General features: G+C 46.0%; 1 protein-coding gene across 1 annotated transcript; it reads right to left on the bottom strand.

Annotated features, from left to right (window-relative positions):
* Positions 1–2,209: 2,209 nt before the first annotated feature.
* On the bottom strand, positions 2,210–17,992 carry LOC124519605 (protein SCO1 homolog, mitochondrial). Its single transcript, XM_047089961.1, has 6 exons — positions 17,696–17,992; positions 16,294–16,384; positions 12,555–12,752; positions 11,733–11,825; positions 8,034–8,149; positions 2,210–3,132 (listed from the first exon to the last, which is right to left on the bottom strand). The coding sequence occupies exons 1-6, from the start codon at positions 17,978–17,980 to the stop codon at positions 2,998–3,000; spliced, it is 918 nt and encodes a 305-aa protein (XP_046945917.1). The 5' UTR covers positions 17,981–17,992; the 3' UTR covers positions 2,210–2,997.
* Positions 17,993–18,043: the final 51 nt, after the last annotated feature.

Raw genomic sequence — 18,043 nt, 5'->3', positions numbered from 1 at the left:
CACCCGGGCGCCCCAAAAGATACTTTAAAATAACTCACCTGCAATTCCAAATCACTCTACTGCAAGGGGTACCTGGCTGGCTCCGTGGGTAGAGCATACGACTCTTGATCTCAGGGTCATGGGTTCAAGCCCCACGTTGGGCACAGAGCTTACATAAACAACAACAACATCAAATCGCTCTACTGGGTTCCCATTAGCCTCCAGCCCACGGGTGTTTTACTGTGGACTGACCAAATGGGTGTGTGTTCAGTGAATCTCGCCCCCTGGACCTCAGGTTACCAGCTGCCTCGCGGATAGCCGGGTGCATGTAGTACTTCCGTGCATGCTACACAGGCAGGATTCTTCTACTTTTCAAATAAACAACATCGTTTCTAAAAATACGAATTCCCTTGGAGAGCCCAGCACGAGCACTTGAAGGTCTGCAAGGGATACTTTGTTGAAAGGCAGCCTTCGTTCTGATTTCCCCAAACTCACAACTGGAAAGGTTGCCCGCCCGCCACAGTGCACCCCCAGGCTTGGTTGGATTCACACGGTCACAGTCAGCACCCCATGGCAGTGGGTCACGCAGGGGCTTGACCGGACACGGAGACCCGCGTTCTAACCTAGGTCCACGAGGAAGGGCAGTAGCCGCATCTCTGGGACCGTCCCCTCGCGCTTAAAACGAGATTTGACGTCATCCCTGCTTCTAACATCCTGATTCTAAGCCTTTAAACTTGACACTGGAACGAACAGCAAATGCGGTTCTTCAAAAGCCGCCGTTCGCTCTCTGGATCCTCGCGCAGCTCTAGCCTGCGACATCGGAGAACGAAGACTCCATTTTATCTGAGGCCAGCCTGCTGCAAAGTGACCCACACAAATGTCCTGTGGCCTAAAGCAGACCAGCTTCTCTCACGTCTGGCATGTTAGACATTTGGTATTTTCTTTGTCACATGAGACCAGTCCTCCGGCGAAGCCCCTCACCTTCTTGACAAGGTTCCTAGGAAAGTCATTCCACCTTGGCGTTTACAGAAACTCAGTCCTGTGGCTATTTCTTCTCTACCGGATACTGGAGAATGGCCAGGTGCCAGCCGGTCAGGCTGCTGGCACAAAGCCACACAGACTGGCGGCGGGGGGCGGGGTGGGGGGCTTCAGCGTGGCTCATTTTCTCACCAGGCTGGAGCCTCCGAGCCCGAGATCAAGGTGTCAGCGGGGTTAAGTTTCTCATGGAGCTGGTCTTCTGTGCCCCCGCCCTCTTCTTTAAGGACACCAGTCACACTGGGCGAGGGCCCACCCTAACGGCCTCATTTTATGAGTCACCTCTGCAAAGACGCCCTCTGCCAATACAGTCCCATTCTGAGGTACTGGGGATCAGCACTTCACCATCCGAATCCTGGGGGCGGTGACCATGCAGCCCATGGCTGCTTTGGAGTGTAAGGTTTTGCTTTTTCATGTACTTTGACGTATTTCTTGCAGCTTTAACGGAAGTATTGTGAATTTAAAAACCACGACAGGCCTGTATCATGTGCACGTGGAACCTAAGTGATGTGCAAGAGTGTGTCTGACTATAAACTGTATCCGTTGCATTAGGATTTACTGAAAAACTTTGGGAGTACTTGGCCCTGGGTGGCCGCTTCTGGTAGGAAAAAGGGACACTCGAGCCCAGACGCCCAGGGAAGCTGAATTCACAAAGGATTCACACCACCACTCGTTCTCCTCAACGGCTGTGTGCACAGCATGCTGTTAACAGACACACCGAAGGATGGGTCAGCTTTTCACTTGTGCAGATCAAAACGCTGCTTCCCCACAAAACGGTTTCTCCAGCCTGATCCCCAGGCCACCAGCATCTGAGGCAACTACGTGTTGTTTGTGAACACAGGGGTCCAGGGTGCCTGGGTGGCTCCCTCAGTCTGACTTCTGCTCAGGTCATGATCTCGTGGTTCGTGGGTTCGAGTCCCGCATCAGGCTGTGTGCTGACAGTGCAGAGCCTGTCTTGGATTCTGTGTCTGTCTCTCTCTACATTTCCCCACTTACGCTCTAAAATAAAATAAACATTAAAAAAAAAAAAAAAAATGAGCGTACAGGTCTGCGTCCCACCCGGAACCTGCGAATCCAGCCCTGGCCGGAACCTGAGCTCTAACAAGCACCCAAGGGGCCCACCCGAGTCTGCGGGTCTCTGTGCTGCCGTGGATGCACCCACCCTTCAGCACAAGAAAGGTCACACTGTCCAAGCTGCAAAACCGAGCACACCTTTATTTCACACCCACTGCAACCCAGCCAAGGCAGAGGAGAACGCTGTGTCACAGTCCCGATTCAAGATCCTCTTTTGTCCATTTGGTAGCTGCCTGAAAACCCGGCACATTTAAATGAAAATCACATAAAAGACCCCTAGAGAAACTGACCCATCTTCCCCAAACAACAGACTTCCTCATTAGTAAAATCAGCAGGTGCCGATGGAAGCACAATACAAACTTGACCATGGTGTCTGTTCGCACGGAAGACTATACTTAGATGCTTTCAGGTCTAAAAACCCAACTGTGAATGTCCAAGAGCCCGATTTTAATTTGACTGTTATCAGCCACCAAGAACTCGAAGAGGAAAGCAAGGGCACTGTGGAAATTACTCTTCCTGGAAATTCAGCCCCACAACCCGGGTGGCAAGGGTCCAGGACACAGGAGAGACAGCAGTGCTGATCCGAGGGCCCCTCTGATGTGGAGAAATGCACCTGCTGAGTCTCTCCTGAGTCCATCCCACGGCTTCACGGTAACTTGGTCCTCCGGTCTCAAACGACTATTCGGTTGTAATCTTTACAGTTCCAAGAATCGATTTTGGCTGAACCCAAGGGTAACATAATACCCATTTGTACTGCACCCATAATGTCCACAATACAGATGTTCTTGCGGTACGAAGGCCATTCTGTCGGTTGCATAGGTATATACACAGATAGATGTTGGCTCCTGTGGGAGACAAAGCTTTTCTCCTCTTTGGCAAGAGAACATCCACCCGGCGCCACCGCTCTGGCTAGCTCTTTTTCCTACGTTCCCTCATGTGCGCAGCAATGGAACCGGCTATTTCTGCATTCTTCTTGTTCTGGCCAAAATAATCTAGAAACTGGCCATCTGGTCCAATCAAGTACATTATTATTGTATGATCCACCTGCAGAGAAAAAGGTGGGGGAGGGAAAGGACAAAAAGATTACCAAAATAAGTCGCTTATTTTTCTGATTAAATTCTGCAGATGAGAACTTCACATTAATGATTAAATAACCTCTGTAACATGTATCGTTTACAGAATGCGTCTAAGCCTATTTTCATAAATTCACGGTGACAAATATCTAAAATCGTTTGCATTCCAGCACTCTCCACTGACTACTGCCTTAGACATCAGCTAGAATTTGGGATTCTTCTGGTTCTGTCCATAACACACGCATGCAATCGATCTCGGAGAATCGACTTCCAAGAAATGGCTGCTGCTTTCGGAAGAAATGGGTACCTCATTGCTCCCAAATGCTGCCTACCACACTGTGTCAGAAGAACCCAGAAAAGTCACCACTACTGTAAGTGTATGATTTATACATTCTGGAATGCTATGTAGTCCTGATATTAGTGCCTCACATGGAAACGTGGAAATAAGGGTTTTTCTCCCCCAGGAAGCTGGCATATACTCTGCCGAATGATCCTATCTGAGGCAGATCACCTGGGCCGTCCTCAGGAGACATAAATGCTACCCCTCCGAGGAGTCATCTTACAGTTATCTATTTTCCAAGCAAAGTTCTGAAAACATTCCTACCTCTAACCTAAGCTTGGATTGGTCATACAGTTTTTATTTATATGCCTCCACTTAATCCAACTTTAAATGAGCAGAAGGCTTGGCGCTTAAGGAGTCCTTGGAATTTATTGCAGGCTTGATTGCTATTTGGCAAGACAAAAAGAAAGACCGAAATGTGATCACACATACCGAACCGGAGACACCCCCAAATACACCCGCCACACATTATAGGTCTGTGAGGTTATTGCTTTTTTATATACACACATTTGTAAACACAGAGCAAATGGAAAGAGCCACTTGCCTGCACACAGAAGGAAAGAATGTGCCCCAAGAGCTCAAACAGCTGGTGATTTCACATGTCCTGGAATAATTCGCTGAAGGAGCAGGACGGGGGATCAGCGTTTCTCCGCATATCTGATACCGAGTCAGAACTGGGTCTCCAGCTCGCGCTTTACACCTTCCTCTGTATCTATAGCTTTCGTTTTTCTGTTTCTGTTTGTACTCGATTCTCTCACTTACTTAAAAAACTAAAATTCCAGGGGACTTATGTTATGAGTGTTCTTACTGGAAATTACTTTCTAGTACAGAACGAAAATACTGTTCTACCCGTATCTGTCAAACTTGTCAGTGGCTGTGTCTCAACGTCCAGCTGCCTTGTGGGCAGAGCGAGAGCTGTCGTATGTATCTAACCCACAAGTTTAGAGTTCTAGTAGGTCCCAGGACAGATACAGGAAGCCAACGTTCACCGACAAGCTCTGTCACATGCCACCTTCGTCCCGAGCCAGGCATCCCACTCCTCTAGAAATAATCCAACGGGCTGGAGAGGAAGCTCTAGAACAGTAAGAGCCAGACCGAAGCTGAGAACCCAGGCCTGCCCGATTTCACAGTCCGCTTCTGCTGCCACCTCGCTGCACGATCTCTGCCAGCGTTCTGCGGAGCAGTGTGTATGTTTCACAGACACGTGCATTTTTTATGTTTTGCAAAGTAAATATATGTGCATAAAAATGCAAAAAGAATATACGGTAAACTTCTCCAGGGGAAGCCTGTCACTCCTTCCAGACTTCCAGGAGTCCCTCCGTTCTTCTCCAAGGGAACCACTGCCACCAGATCCTTCTGGATTCTTCCAGAGAAAACTGTCCACATCTGTTAGCGAGTGTACATACCTGCCTACTTCTTTCTATACAGAAGCAACAACGTCCTGTAGGCGCTTTCTCATTTAACAAGGTATTGGACACCGTTCTCCGCCAGTAAGTACAGGGTAGCTTTTAAAAAATGGTTGCCTGGTTCTTCCCTACGAACAATACTGTAGGGTACAGGTGTAGAAAAATCCCTCAAAGTAGAATCTCTAAAGTAAACAGTACTCCACTTTAAACGCTGACAGATGGGGCGCCTGGGTGGCGCAGTCGGTTGAGCGTCCGACTTCAGCCAGGTCACGATCTCGCGGTCCGTGAGTTCGAGCCCCGCGTCGGGCTCTGGGCTGATGGCTCAGAGCCTGGAGCCTGTTTCCAATTCTGTGTCTCCCTCTCTCTCTGCCCCTCCCCCGTTCATGCTCTGTCTCTCTCTGTCCCAAAAATAAATAAACGTTGAAAAAAAAAATTTTTTTAAACGCTGACAGATACTGACAGTTTTGGCTTCCGAAGAGGGTCTCTCAGTTACATTCCTATCATCTATGCACAGAAATGCCCACGGTTCCAAATTTCCTCCCAACAGCGTATTCCCTTTTTCCCCAAATTAGATTTCGACAATACATTTCCAACTTTTGACCTGTGCTGATCTAACAGGTACAAAATAGCATTGCATTATACAATTCACATTCTTTCACTAGGAGTGGAACTGCACATCTTTTCTTGGGTTTGAAAGCCAGTTATGTTGTTTTTCAAAAATACTTCCTACTTAATTCTTACATACGAATGTTATATATATATATTATATATATATATTATATATATGTGTTATATTATATTATATATATATATTATATATATATATATATAGCTTCCAGTGGACCCTAAATGTTTGGCACACCCATTTCTCTAATTTTTTTTTTTTAACATTTATTTATTTTTGAGAGACAGGGCATGGGCAGGGGAAGGGCAGAGAGAGAGGAGACACAGAATCCGAAGCAGGCTCCGGGCTCTGAGCACACCGCCTGACGCAGGGCTCGAACTCATGAACTGTGAGATCATGACCTGAGCCGAAGTCGGATGATTAACTGACTGAACCCCCCCAGGCGTCCCTGGCACATCCAGTTCACATGTACTATCAGTCTGAAGATTCCACAGGCACTCAAAAGCCAGAAGCTTCCCCTTTGCTACTGGTGCTTGAGATTCAGAAAACCTGATTCCCTCACTCCTTGCGGGTCCTTAAATCTTGACTAAAGTTTCCCACACCATTTTGCGGACGAAAATCTGTGACCTCAAAGGACAGAAGTCATACCAATGAAAAACCTAACAAGCTGGAGAGTGCCTCCCCCTACTGGTTGATTTAGCAAAGAACTCATTGGTTCTTTTTCATTATTATTAACTCCAGCAGAGCTAACATACAGTTCCATTAGCTTCAAAGGCACAATTCACTGGTTCTGATCAAAAGGTCAAATTCTTATAGCAGTAGACCAGTATTTCTCAAAATCGGGTCTAGGATGTATTCCAGAAGGTCCAAGAAGTCTCCATAAGACTTAGATATCTGCATTTTAATTTTTAAACTTAAAAAAGTTAATACTCATATTCTGGATTATCTGCGTGACTATCTTATGACTGAATACAAATCTCCGTGGCCAAATACGTGTCTATGTCTATGATCTCGCACACATCTGCTGTCACTGCTGGTTACAGGGCAGACAGCATGAAAATGATGTGCTCTTGCTGGGTCCCAGACCAAACAGTCAAGGTAGACGACACCAACATTTCAAAGTATTTTAAAGAACACACGAAGGGCAGTTGATTGTATAGTTGGGCATCCGACCCAAACCCTGTTTTGGAGACAGGCTCCTATAATTAATCACTCCACCCGACCAATGTTACAGAGAAACCAGAGCACGACAGCTGAGGGGGAAGAACTAAACTAATACTAAACAGCAAGGCCAACTATTAATGGACAGGAAAAAGTGTCCCGTTTGAGAAGAAAACCAGGTGGGTGGGGTGGTGCTGATGCCCTTTGTTGGTATTTCGCTGTGAAAGCCCAGGTAAGAAGAGGGACCGGGTGACGTGGACACCTAGGGCTCCAGGGGCAGTGCTGGAGAATGTATGAGCTGTGCAGGAATGACCGCATTTCTGGTTGCTATAACAAAGCAAATAGTAAACACGTAATTGTGCATATAATTCATATTTGAATTGAATATAATTGAAGTATATAATTCATATAAAAATAAACCTGATGGAAAGTCTATCTTCTTATAGCTTTCAGTCTTTTCTCTTGATTTTCAGAACTCTTGCTCATTCCAAAAACGCAGTTCTCTATGGCCTAACACTGCTCCTTACACCTTTTCCCTGGTGACATAGAGAACCTAGACAATGGGTTTTTATTATTTTATTATTATTATTTTTTTGGAGAGGGAGAGAGTACGAGTTGGAGACAGGGGCAGAGAGAATCTTAAGCAGGCTCCACGCTCAGCGCGGAGCCTGACGCTGGGCTCGATCCCACAACCCCGGGATCATGACCTGAGCCGAAATCAAGAGTCAGACGCTCAACCAAATGAGCCACCCAGGGCTCCTATATATATATTTTTTAATGTTTATTTATTTTTGAGAGAGAGAGACAGAGCATGAATGGGGGAGGGTCAGAGAGAGAGGGAGACACAGAATCTGAAGCAGGCTCCAGGCTCCGAGCTGTCAGCACAGAGCCCGACGTGGGGCTTGAACCCACGAACTGTGAGATCGTGACCTGAGCCGAAGTCGGATGCTTAACCGACTGAGCCACCCAGGTGCCCAGGGCTCCTATATTTTTAAATTTAAATAAAGCTTTGTCCCCAAACGATGGGTTCTCTTGATTTCCAACATGGTATCCAAGTACCATGTTCTACTGAATCTAAAATACCACTCATCATATATTTTCCCATAATTTTCTGGGCCACTAAAAAGGAAAATGGGCAATTCAATTATAAGGACACTGAATATACATTAAATCAATATCCTTAAAAAAATTATACTTCTATTATCCTTTCAAATATCCCTAATTCCTGAGGAATTTGTGATGATCTCAGCTCTTCTCTCATTTCTGCAGCCCACTGTCAGACCGGCACAAGTGTGCGGTCTTAGCACCGGCCTGTGGGCGACACTCGAGCGTCTACTTACGATGTAGTCCTCGTCCTCGTCCCTGGGGCCAGGACTGTAATACACCCTGTACGCTCTGGCCACTCGGTCGATCTCTTCTTTGGTGCCAGTCAAGCCAACAAGTTTGGGAGAAAATTCTAAATTAAAAAAAAAAAAAAAAAAAAGAGAAACACAGTGAAAAATAAGAAGCGAGTGAAAGCACCCCCCATCCCCTGCCTTCAGAGTCTCTGCTGCTGCTTTCTCCCCGTGTGTCCTGGTCCCCCCGTCGTGACTCACGGGAACAGACACGCACACAGAACAAACGCAAACTCTCCCTTGTAATGAAGAAGTCACGTTCACCAAGACAGGCCACATTCTGAGCCATCAAACACACCCTAACACATTTAAAAGGACAGAAACCATACGTGTGCTCTCAGATCACAGTGGAGTTGAACTCAAAGTCTGTAACAGAAAGATCGCTGGAAAATCCCAGGACACACAGGGACGAAACATACTTCTGAATAACACACGGGTCAAAGAAGAAATATCAAGAGATATTTAAAAGTATTTTGAACTAAGTGAAAATGAAGACACAACTTATCGAAATTTGTGGGATGCAGCCAATGCAGTCCTTCGAGGGATATTTGTGGCACTGAATTTATACAGTGGAGAGGACCTAAAATCAGGAATCTAAATATCCCCCTAGGAAGCTAGGAAAAGAAGAGCAAATTAAATCCAAAGTGAGAAGAAAAGAACTGGAGCAGAAATCAATGAAACTGAAAAGAGGAAAAAAAATCACTGAAACCCAAAGCTGGTTCCTTATCATATGGAAGTGAAATCCTTTCAAAGTCCTCTTGTAATGATCTGGAGGGAATGTGTTCTAATCATTTAAATCACATTTCTTATTAATTTGGTTGTTTTTAAATACTCAGATACGGTTCTGAGACACGCTCAAGCTTAAAGATACTACCACGAATTAAGCATGACAGTGTTTTGTTGTATCCTGAAAAAGAGGTTTGCTTTTTGCTTCACACTTCACTCGACTCTGGTCCAGGGCTGTGTCTCATCTTCCAGCAAATAACCTCCCGGCATGTATTTACTGTTTGGTTTTTGGGATTCATGGAAGTGAGCTGGTGAAGTCACCAAACCACCACGAGGATGGAAGTACAACACTGAGCAGCAGTGCCTTCTTCCAAAGGCAGAGAGGAAAAAAGCCTGTTTTCATTTTTCGGACTAATCCAACCTAAATTGAAAATCTGTTCAGCTACTGAAAAAGCACAATGGCTTGTTTTTCTTTTCCACTCTGAGTAAACAGAAAGGTAAATGAAGTCTGAATTAGTTGTATATCCAAAACTTTTAAAAAATATTGCTGAAATTGCAATAATTTTCTAAATACGAACTTAAATATGTAAAAAAATTTTATTAAGTTTCTTTATTAATTTTGAGAGCAAGTGACTGAGCACACAAGCTGGGGAGGGGCAGAGAGAAGGAGAGACAGAATCCCAAGCAGGCTCCGCACCATCAGTGCAGAGCCGGATGCGGGGCCCAAACTCATGCACTGTGGGATCACGACCTGAGCCGAGATTAAGAGTCGGACGCTTAACCCACTGCACCACCCAAGTGCCCCAAACTTAAATATTTTCAAATCCCCCCACCCCATCCGGTGCAACTGGTCAAGATGACACCATCTCTGTATGTATGTGCTGGTGGAGAATATTACTGTAAGGGTTTTGCATTTCAGTTACAGGAACTCAGATGCCTACTTATCGGGAGACATTTAGGATTTGGTTAATTTATGGTTAAAAAGAAAATAACTGCCAATGCAACACACACTTCCATCAGAGATAGTTTATCACCCCACGAGTTACACCTGCTTTTTACTGCTTTTGGAATAAACTATGCCATTGTTCAAATTTCTGCCTAACCTGCAAACAGTGAACACAAATTCACCTTGAAAATCTAATAAAAGCTCTAAAACTTTAAGAAAACATTAGCCTTTGTAACCTTGGGCTGGACAAAGATTTCTTACACATGACACTAAAAGAAAGGTCTCTAATTGTCTCTAAACCAGTAAGTGCTCTTCAAACCACACCAAGTGTGGGGAGCACGGGCAGGAGCCAGAGCTCTCATGCACGGCTGCTGGGAATTTGAAAACATACAACCACTTTGGAATACTATCAGTTTCTTAAAAAGATGAACACACACCCACCACACGATCCAGCAATCAGGCGTTTACCAGGGAAGTGAAAAGTATGTGTCTGTACAGAGGCTTGTACATGAATGGTCTTGGCAGCTCTCTCCGTAAATAGCTCCAAACTGAAAGTGACTCCAGTGTCCGTCATTGGAATATTACTCAGAAGATAAAAAAGAGTCAACTGATAACATGCTAAATCATGGACTGGTCTCAAAATAATTATGCGGAAAGAGGCCACTAAAGACAAAAGAGTACACTAAATACTTCTGTGGACACAGACTTCTAGGAAATAGAAACTAATCTATGTTGACAGACAGCAGATCGGGGGATGGGACGGGGGCAAGGGCACAAGGGGGTGACAGGTATATTCATTTTTTGATGGTGGTGATGGTGTCACAAGTGCAGACATGACAAAAGATAACTGTGCACTTTGAATATGTACATGTTATCGTATGTCAATTATATCTCAATAAATATGTTAAATGACAAGATACAGCAGGTCCTTCACAAAACACGCTTTTAAAAAAACCTCAAAGCTTTAGATGGTACACATTGCAATGTGTCATATAACAAAATTAAATGTAGAAGTACTCATTAGCTCCTTTGGCCTAAATCAATTTCACCATGAGACTTAAAATTCTAATTCCTGACTTTTGAGTGCCCATGTTCCTGTCACTCCTATAACAACAAAACAGATTCTTATTCCCATCATTTTTTCAGCTGAAGAAACTTGGACCTTCAGAAATTATGCAACTTGCCCAAGCTCCTAAGAACGTAAGCATTCGTCCTTAATTCTACCGGCACTCGGTCTTTCGAATTGCTTTCTCATAGGTTTTAACCTGCATGTGATGTTTCAACTGAGATTCTTCTATGAAAAGTTATAAATGTGCTTCTCATAATAAATGTTCTGGATTTATAAAGTATACGGTAGGAGTTCACACTGTGCTCACATCTCATAATGTCGCTAATCTTGGGGCGCCTGGTGGCTACGTCAGTTAAGCGTCCAACTTTGGCTCAGGTCATGATCTCACAGTTCGTGAGTTTGAGCCCCGTGTCGGGCCCTGTGCTGACAGCTTAGAGCCTGCTTCGGATTCTCTGTCTCCCTCTCTCTGCCTCTCCTCTGCTCGCTCACTCTCTAAAAATAAACAAACTTAAAAGAAAAAAAAATAATGTCGTTAATCTCCCAACGTCCATACTCCCAGGATGTACATCTGTCCTATTACAGAGAGAATGAGGTACAGAGGCAGAAGGAGAAGCAATGTGTTCTGCCTCTCAACTCAAGATTCTGTTAACTTAGTTGATATCTGAGGCCAAGTCCGGTCCTTCCTGTGACAAAATACAGAGAGCTGTGCATCAGGAATTGAGAAACTTGTTTCTTATTTGCTTGTTCACGGTCACAACTGAGCCTCACCTTTTTTATTCACCTGTAAACCTGACGACGACACCATTTGTCCTCCCGTGTCCACGAGGCACGTAAGGTCGAATGAATCCATCTTTCAAGAACTCTAAGAGCTACACAAATGTAAAGCATTATTAACAGGACCTACCTTTCACATACTTGGCGATGGCTTCTTTGGTGTCCCTCTCTGGGTCGATAGTGATGAAAAGTGGAGTTAAATTTGGCAGAGTTGGAATTCCATCTGAAAGGATATTCCCACTGGTCAGTACTCACGCTCTGGGGGAAAAGATGAACGCTGGCAGTTACAGCAGAGAGAGCCGGAAGTGCTACAGCGAGGGTTAGGGAAACACAGGAACACCTAAGCGTGGAAGAGAGGACGGGGAAGGGATGGGACGGCCTGCGAGCAGGTCCCCAGAGTATCTGCGGTGGGATCAGATAAGAATCCTACTGAACACCTTCACCGGTGCACACGCGTTACGGGGGTCCCGTCACTTGGGCATCTCGTGTTCTGATCCAACGTGATGTTTGCGGTTTTCGCCCCACCACACCTCAAGGGCAAGGTGAACTATTAGTGAGGACTGAGTCCCCGGAAACAATCCAGCTTAAGGATGGAGGCCTGCCTCCTGTCTGGGACTAACCAGTGCGGCTGACGGCACATCACAAACCACACCGCCGTCTTGCTAGTCCGTCACGGGGACAACGACAGTGTCAGTGACGGATGTCTACAATCAAGGGACATAAGCAGCGCTACAGGAGACCAGACCTCACTCACATTTTTAAGCAATTTAACATTTGGCATCAGAACAAGCTCCCTCTGGTAGAGAATATGGTCGTGGGAATCAAAGCAGCAAATGAGCCTGATGCTGAATTTTATATTCTCAGAAAGCAAATAATTACAACACCTTGCCCAACGGAAATCTGAGGACGTGAAACTACGGAAAAGTAGTTTTTACAGTTAGCGGTGGCTTACCTATCTCATCCACGACTTGAATCATTTTTTCTAGTTCTTCTGGACAGATATCAGGGCAATGAGTGAAACCAAAATAAATCAGGACCCACTGACCCAGGTAGTCTTGGTCAGTGACGGGCTCTCCAGTATGAGTCGTGAGGGAAAACGGACCCCCGAGGAGAGGCTTTCCCAAGCTCCGCTGCCGCTCCTTCTCTAGCTCTTAAAGAGATACAAACACTCACGTTAAACAAGTCAGTCTAACCACAGGCACCGAAATGCCTGATGTACGGTCAGTACTGTACTAATGACTGTGGGGGCACAAAATGTGCTAAACAGTCTGTTTCCTAGAAACTTAAAAAATATTTTAAGAAAAACAATCCTATGACAATGCAACAAAACCAAATTGAATGGAATGGTATGTAGAGAGGACTCTAAGAAAGTGGTAAAGGTATTTCTTCCTCTTTTGGAATAGTTCAGTCCTGTCATCAGGTGTGGCCGTGGTGGGGGTGGGGGAGGGGCCACAGGGGCCCAGAGCGGACTGTCTGAGCCCAAGTGGGGCAGGGGGGGTGGCCTGGCACCAGGAGTCTTAACCTGAGTGTCCCAAGGGCATCTGAATGCGCTGGGGACAGCAGTGATGGGACCTCAGTTCTATACAGGGGATTAGTAACAAGTAAGTAAATTAAAGATAAGCGTTACACATGGCAAGAGGTAGAAAGATGGGGAGAAAAAACCCAAATGCAGTCTGTAGTACTGTGCAGAAACTGGAGGTGCCAGGGTCAACTTGTGGCTGCAAGATGCGTTCACACAGAAGCAAACGCAGATGTAACCACATCTGTCCACCGAGAGGACCCTGCAGTGGACACAACCCAGCAGCAACGAGCCCTGGGTTCTAAGTATCACCCTCCACTAAAAGCGAACAGGGCTTTTTGGAGACATGGCGGGTGTCAGGGCCATGGCAGAGAAGTACAAGACAAGCCTGGAACATCCTGTCACGTCAGACTGAAGGAAGAACTCCAAGAACACTGGAGACGTGTCCCAAGGAACAAGAGCTGCTCAGACTGCCAGAGACCAACAGGGGACAGTGGAGCATCAAAATAAAGAGAATATGGATTACGATTCATTAAATACGCAGGAGAGCACGAGTCCACACGGATATAAATAAATGGAGAGTTTAATGCGGACTGGGATGAACATTTAAGTGTGTAAATGCACACCACGAAATATGTATTAATTACATTTTCGGGACAGAAGCCTGACAGACACACCCTCAACCTGAGCACTATCAGTAACGGGACCAAAGGAGGCCCTGTGCCACCAGACGAGACGCAACGAGAACAGAGCACGAGTTCTGTGACATTCCTGCTGAAGGAACGTGACCCGAATCTGATCACGAGGAAACCAGACAAACCCAAACTAAGGGACATTACTGGCCTGTAATCTTCACAGTTTTCAAGGTCATCAAAGTTTCATAAAGATGGAGAAACTGCTACAGACTGAAGGAGCCTAAAGAGACAAGTAGGCACAAGGTCTGGTTCTGAACTGAACTCCTGCTATCAAGAAGGCCAAGTTGCAAAACTTGAATGAGGCCTGAAGACTGAATGGTAGTTAACATGTCAATGTTCATTTTCCGATTTTGGTGGCTGTATCATGATTAAATTGGAGAACGTACCTGTCTGTAAAAAGTACACAATGGAGTAGAGATGATGATGCATGTCCGCAAACACTCTCAAATGATTTAGAAATACTTGAATTTTTTAAAGTTTATTTATTCTGAGAGAAAGAGAGAGCAGGGGAGAGGCACAGAGAGGGAGAGAGAGAGAGAGAGAGAGAGAGAGAGAGAGACAGAGACAGAGGGAGAGAGAGAGAGAGAGAGAGAGAGAGAGAAACCCAAGCAGGCTCCGCACTGTCAGCGCACAGCCCAACTCGGGGCTCGAACTCGCAAACTGTGAGATCACGACCTGAGCCGAAACCCAGACACTTAACCGACTGAGCCACCCATGTGCCTCTGGAGATACTTTAAATATCGTTTCATAATAGGGTTTTTAATAAAACAAATATTATCGCAGGTGAAATTCCAAACTAAAGTAAAAAGCTTGCTTATTCTAGAATGGTCTCTGCCACTACTTTTCCTGGCTTGTTTTGTTTCTTTGTGAAACTAAAGGAGCTTAATTTCTTACTAGAATATGAAAATCCCATCAATAAAATACTGGTTGTTACACAAAACAAACAGGTCTGTATATCAATATGGGCCTTCTACTGCTAAGATTCTAGAAGCCTATGAATTCTCCCAGATCTAAACATATCCTTTGTATCACGGCTTCAAAACAGACTCTGAAGAACCAGAATAGATTTAAGTGATATTTTATTTTTTTATTATTACTTTTTTAACGTTTATTTATTTTTGAGACAGAGAGAGACAGAGCATGAACGGGGGAGGGTCAGAGAGAGGGAGACACAGAATCTGAAACAGGCTCCAGGCTCCGAGCTGTCAGCACAGAGCCCGACGCGGGGCTCGAACTCACGGACCGTGAGATCATGACCCGAGCCGAAGTCGGCCGCTTAACTGACTGAGCCACCCAGGTGCCCCATGTGATATTTTAAAGTTTGACTAGAAACTTTTAAACCAAATCTTAAAAGCCTGGAGTAGTGACTAAAATATAAAGTTCTCGTAGCCAATTTCTGGACATTTCAAGTGCTAAGCCAGAGCAGTTCCTGGCACTCCCTGACCAGATTCTGCCTATTTCTCTCCATCATCCAAGGTCAGCCTGTGGCCCTTCCCTCTGCTGATACTTGGTGGTCTGTAGGAGGGGCTGGCCCTTCAGAGGCTGGGGAGAACCTCTTCTAGTGAAATCCTTCACTTCTGTGTCTGCTTCCCTGTCACGAGCACCTCGATGGCTGGAATGCATCTAAGTCATCCTTGGGAACCCTCTGGGCGTCATACCACCCACGCTCCCATCTGTTCACAATTAAGTCTTCATACTGTTACACAGTGGCATCTGAATACAGATAAAAACACGATGAGAAACCAGGTGAATTCCAAATCCAGTTTGGAATTCAGTGAACAGTACTGAACCAATCTTAATTTCTTAGTTTTGATAAATGACCCATGGTTATATAATTTGTTAACAATAGGGAAAGCTAGGTGAAAGGTACATAGTAACTCTCTTGTGTCATCTTTTTTTTAAATTTTTTTTTTTTTCAACGTTTATTTATTTTTGGGACAGAGAGAGACAGAGCATGAACGGGGGAGGGGCAGAGAGAGAGGGAGACACAGAATCGGAAGCAGGCTCCAGGCTCTGAGCCATCAGCCCAGAGCCTGACGCGGGGCTCGAACTCACGGACCGCGAGATCGTGACCTGGCTGAAGTCGGACGCTTAACCGACTGCGCCACCCAGGCGCCCCTCTTGTGTCATCTTTATAACCATTCTGTTCATCTAAGATTATTTCAAGATAGGAGTGCCTGGGTGGCTCAGTTGGTTAAGCATCCGACTTCAGCTCAGGTCATGATCTCGAAGTCTGTGAGTTCGAGCTCCGCGTCGGGCTCTGCGCTGACAGCTCTGAGCCTGGAGCCTGCTTCGGATTCTGTGTCTCCCTCTCTCTCTCTGCCCCTCCCCTGCTCACACACTCTCTCTCTCAAAAATAAAAAAACACTAAAAACTTTCATTGCAAGATAAAAAGTTTAAGAACAAAATAAAAGATGCTAAAAAAAAAAAAAAAAAGAAAGGTTTTATTCAGAGCTGAGCAGAGGATATCTACTTACTCTCTGTCTTTTCTTTCTTGAAGTACTTCATTCCAGCCAATAAGCCTCCACCAATAGCAAATGTGAATGCTAAAGACTTCCAGGAAACAGGCTACTGGGGCAGAGATTTTACAAACAAAAATACTAGTCAGATGCAAACATGCAATCGTCCTACATTTATTACTATGGTAGTTTTTAACATACATAAATACACATCTTGATTTCTTCAACATGTAGAATGTTTCATGTTGCTCTGGGATGAGAAAATACTGGGGCGCCTGGGTGGCTCACTCAGTTAAGTGTCTGACTTTGGCTCAGGTCGTGATCTCATCGTGGTTCATGGGTTTGGGCCCCGCATCGGGCTCTGTGCTGACAGCTCGGGGCCTGGAGTCTGCTTCGGAATCTGTCTCCCTCTCTCTCTCTCTCTCTTTTCCTCCCCCATGCAAGCTCTGTCTCTCAAAAATGAATAAATGTTAAAAAAAATAAACTGAAAAAAAAATACTTGACAGTGTCTGTGGATGCAATTCCATCTGGGCTCCCAACACAATTACAGAGGCATTCCTTTTCAAGAAGAAATTCCCTAAGTCCATTCATTTCCTTTCATGTGAAAGAGGACCTGAAGCTCAAGTACCAGGACTGTTAACACGTGTGACCTTGACCATAGTGGCTGATTTCAAATCCAGTTAATTATGTGTTTGTGCTGATATGGAAAATATAAATAAACCAAATAACAATTTGGGAGGTCACTCTAACTCTGGCTTCCAGAAGTAACAAAGTCAAAGTAGAAGAGATCTAAAAAATGGAGCTTCTTGCAAATTGCATCAAGTTAATTCTTTGTACTCTTTTTCAGGTCCCAAGGTAAGTAAGATGTCCACTACCTTGGTCTAATTCATCACCCTTCTTCCCCCAGCTTCTAAAACCCACTTCTCTTAACCATCACTAGTGGGAAGCGGCTCCCAGGTTTTTCCAGATCAGAACTAGAACCTGAGCGAAATCAAAGAGGGCATACCCAGCACGCAACTACGACCCACATTTTGCTCAATTTCAACTTATCCATCGAACAGCTAAAGGGGCGTTCAAGTGACAGGAATTAATATGCTTGGATTCCTCACTCCTGGTCAGTTCAAGGTTGAGACCTTCAAGAACACCCGAACTCATTTTGGGGGCAGGGGGCACAAAAGCGCACTACAATCCAAACCCGAGAATCCAACCGCGGGGAGGCGTCGGTTCTCTCTTCCGCGCTGGGACCTCCCGCAAACCGAGGGGGTCGCGGGATGAGAGTCTGTGACCGCGTAAGGCTGAGCCGAGGACCCTTCCAGGCCCGGCCGAGTGGTTTCCGAGATTGCGACCAAGTGGGATGGGGAGGTCGCGGGCCGGCGTGGAGACGCGACGGACAGAGGGAGGGCTCCGGCTGTGCACTCACCCCGGGCTTGGAGGGCCGCGTGGGGTCTCTGCGGCCCTTCGGCTCGGGACCCGACGACCCCGGTGGAGGTGGCGTCGCCGTGCAGAGGGGCCGGTCTCCCCGGCAGCTGCGAGCGAGCTCCGAGGTCCGTCGCGCCTCCTCTCGCAGCGGGCAAAGCTGCCTCATCCAGGCTCCGGCGGTCCCTTCCGCCGGGGCCCAGACCCCGAGTCCGTGGGGCAGGAGACGCCAAAGTCGGCTCCCCGGAAGCCGCATAGCGTACCCCGATATCCGTAAGAAGCCTGCCATGGACCTAGGAGACCGCGCCTCCTCTAGCCCGCCCAACTTCCGGCGCCGGCTCCACTTCCTCCG

The sequence above is a fragment of the Lynx rufus genome, unplaced genomic scaffold, assembly GCF_022079265.1.
Source record: "Lynx rufus isolate CCGP_SWC_20201006 ecotype Redwood Valley unplaced genomic scaffold, mLynRuf1.p SCAF_28, whole genome shotgun sequence".
NCBI classification, from domain to species: Eukaryota; Metazoa; Chordata; class Mammalia; order Carnivora; family Felidae; genus Lynx; species Lynx rufus.
This window is presented reverse-complemented; position numbering and strand designations above follow the sequence as displayed.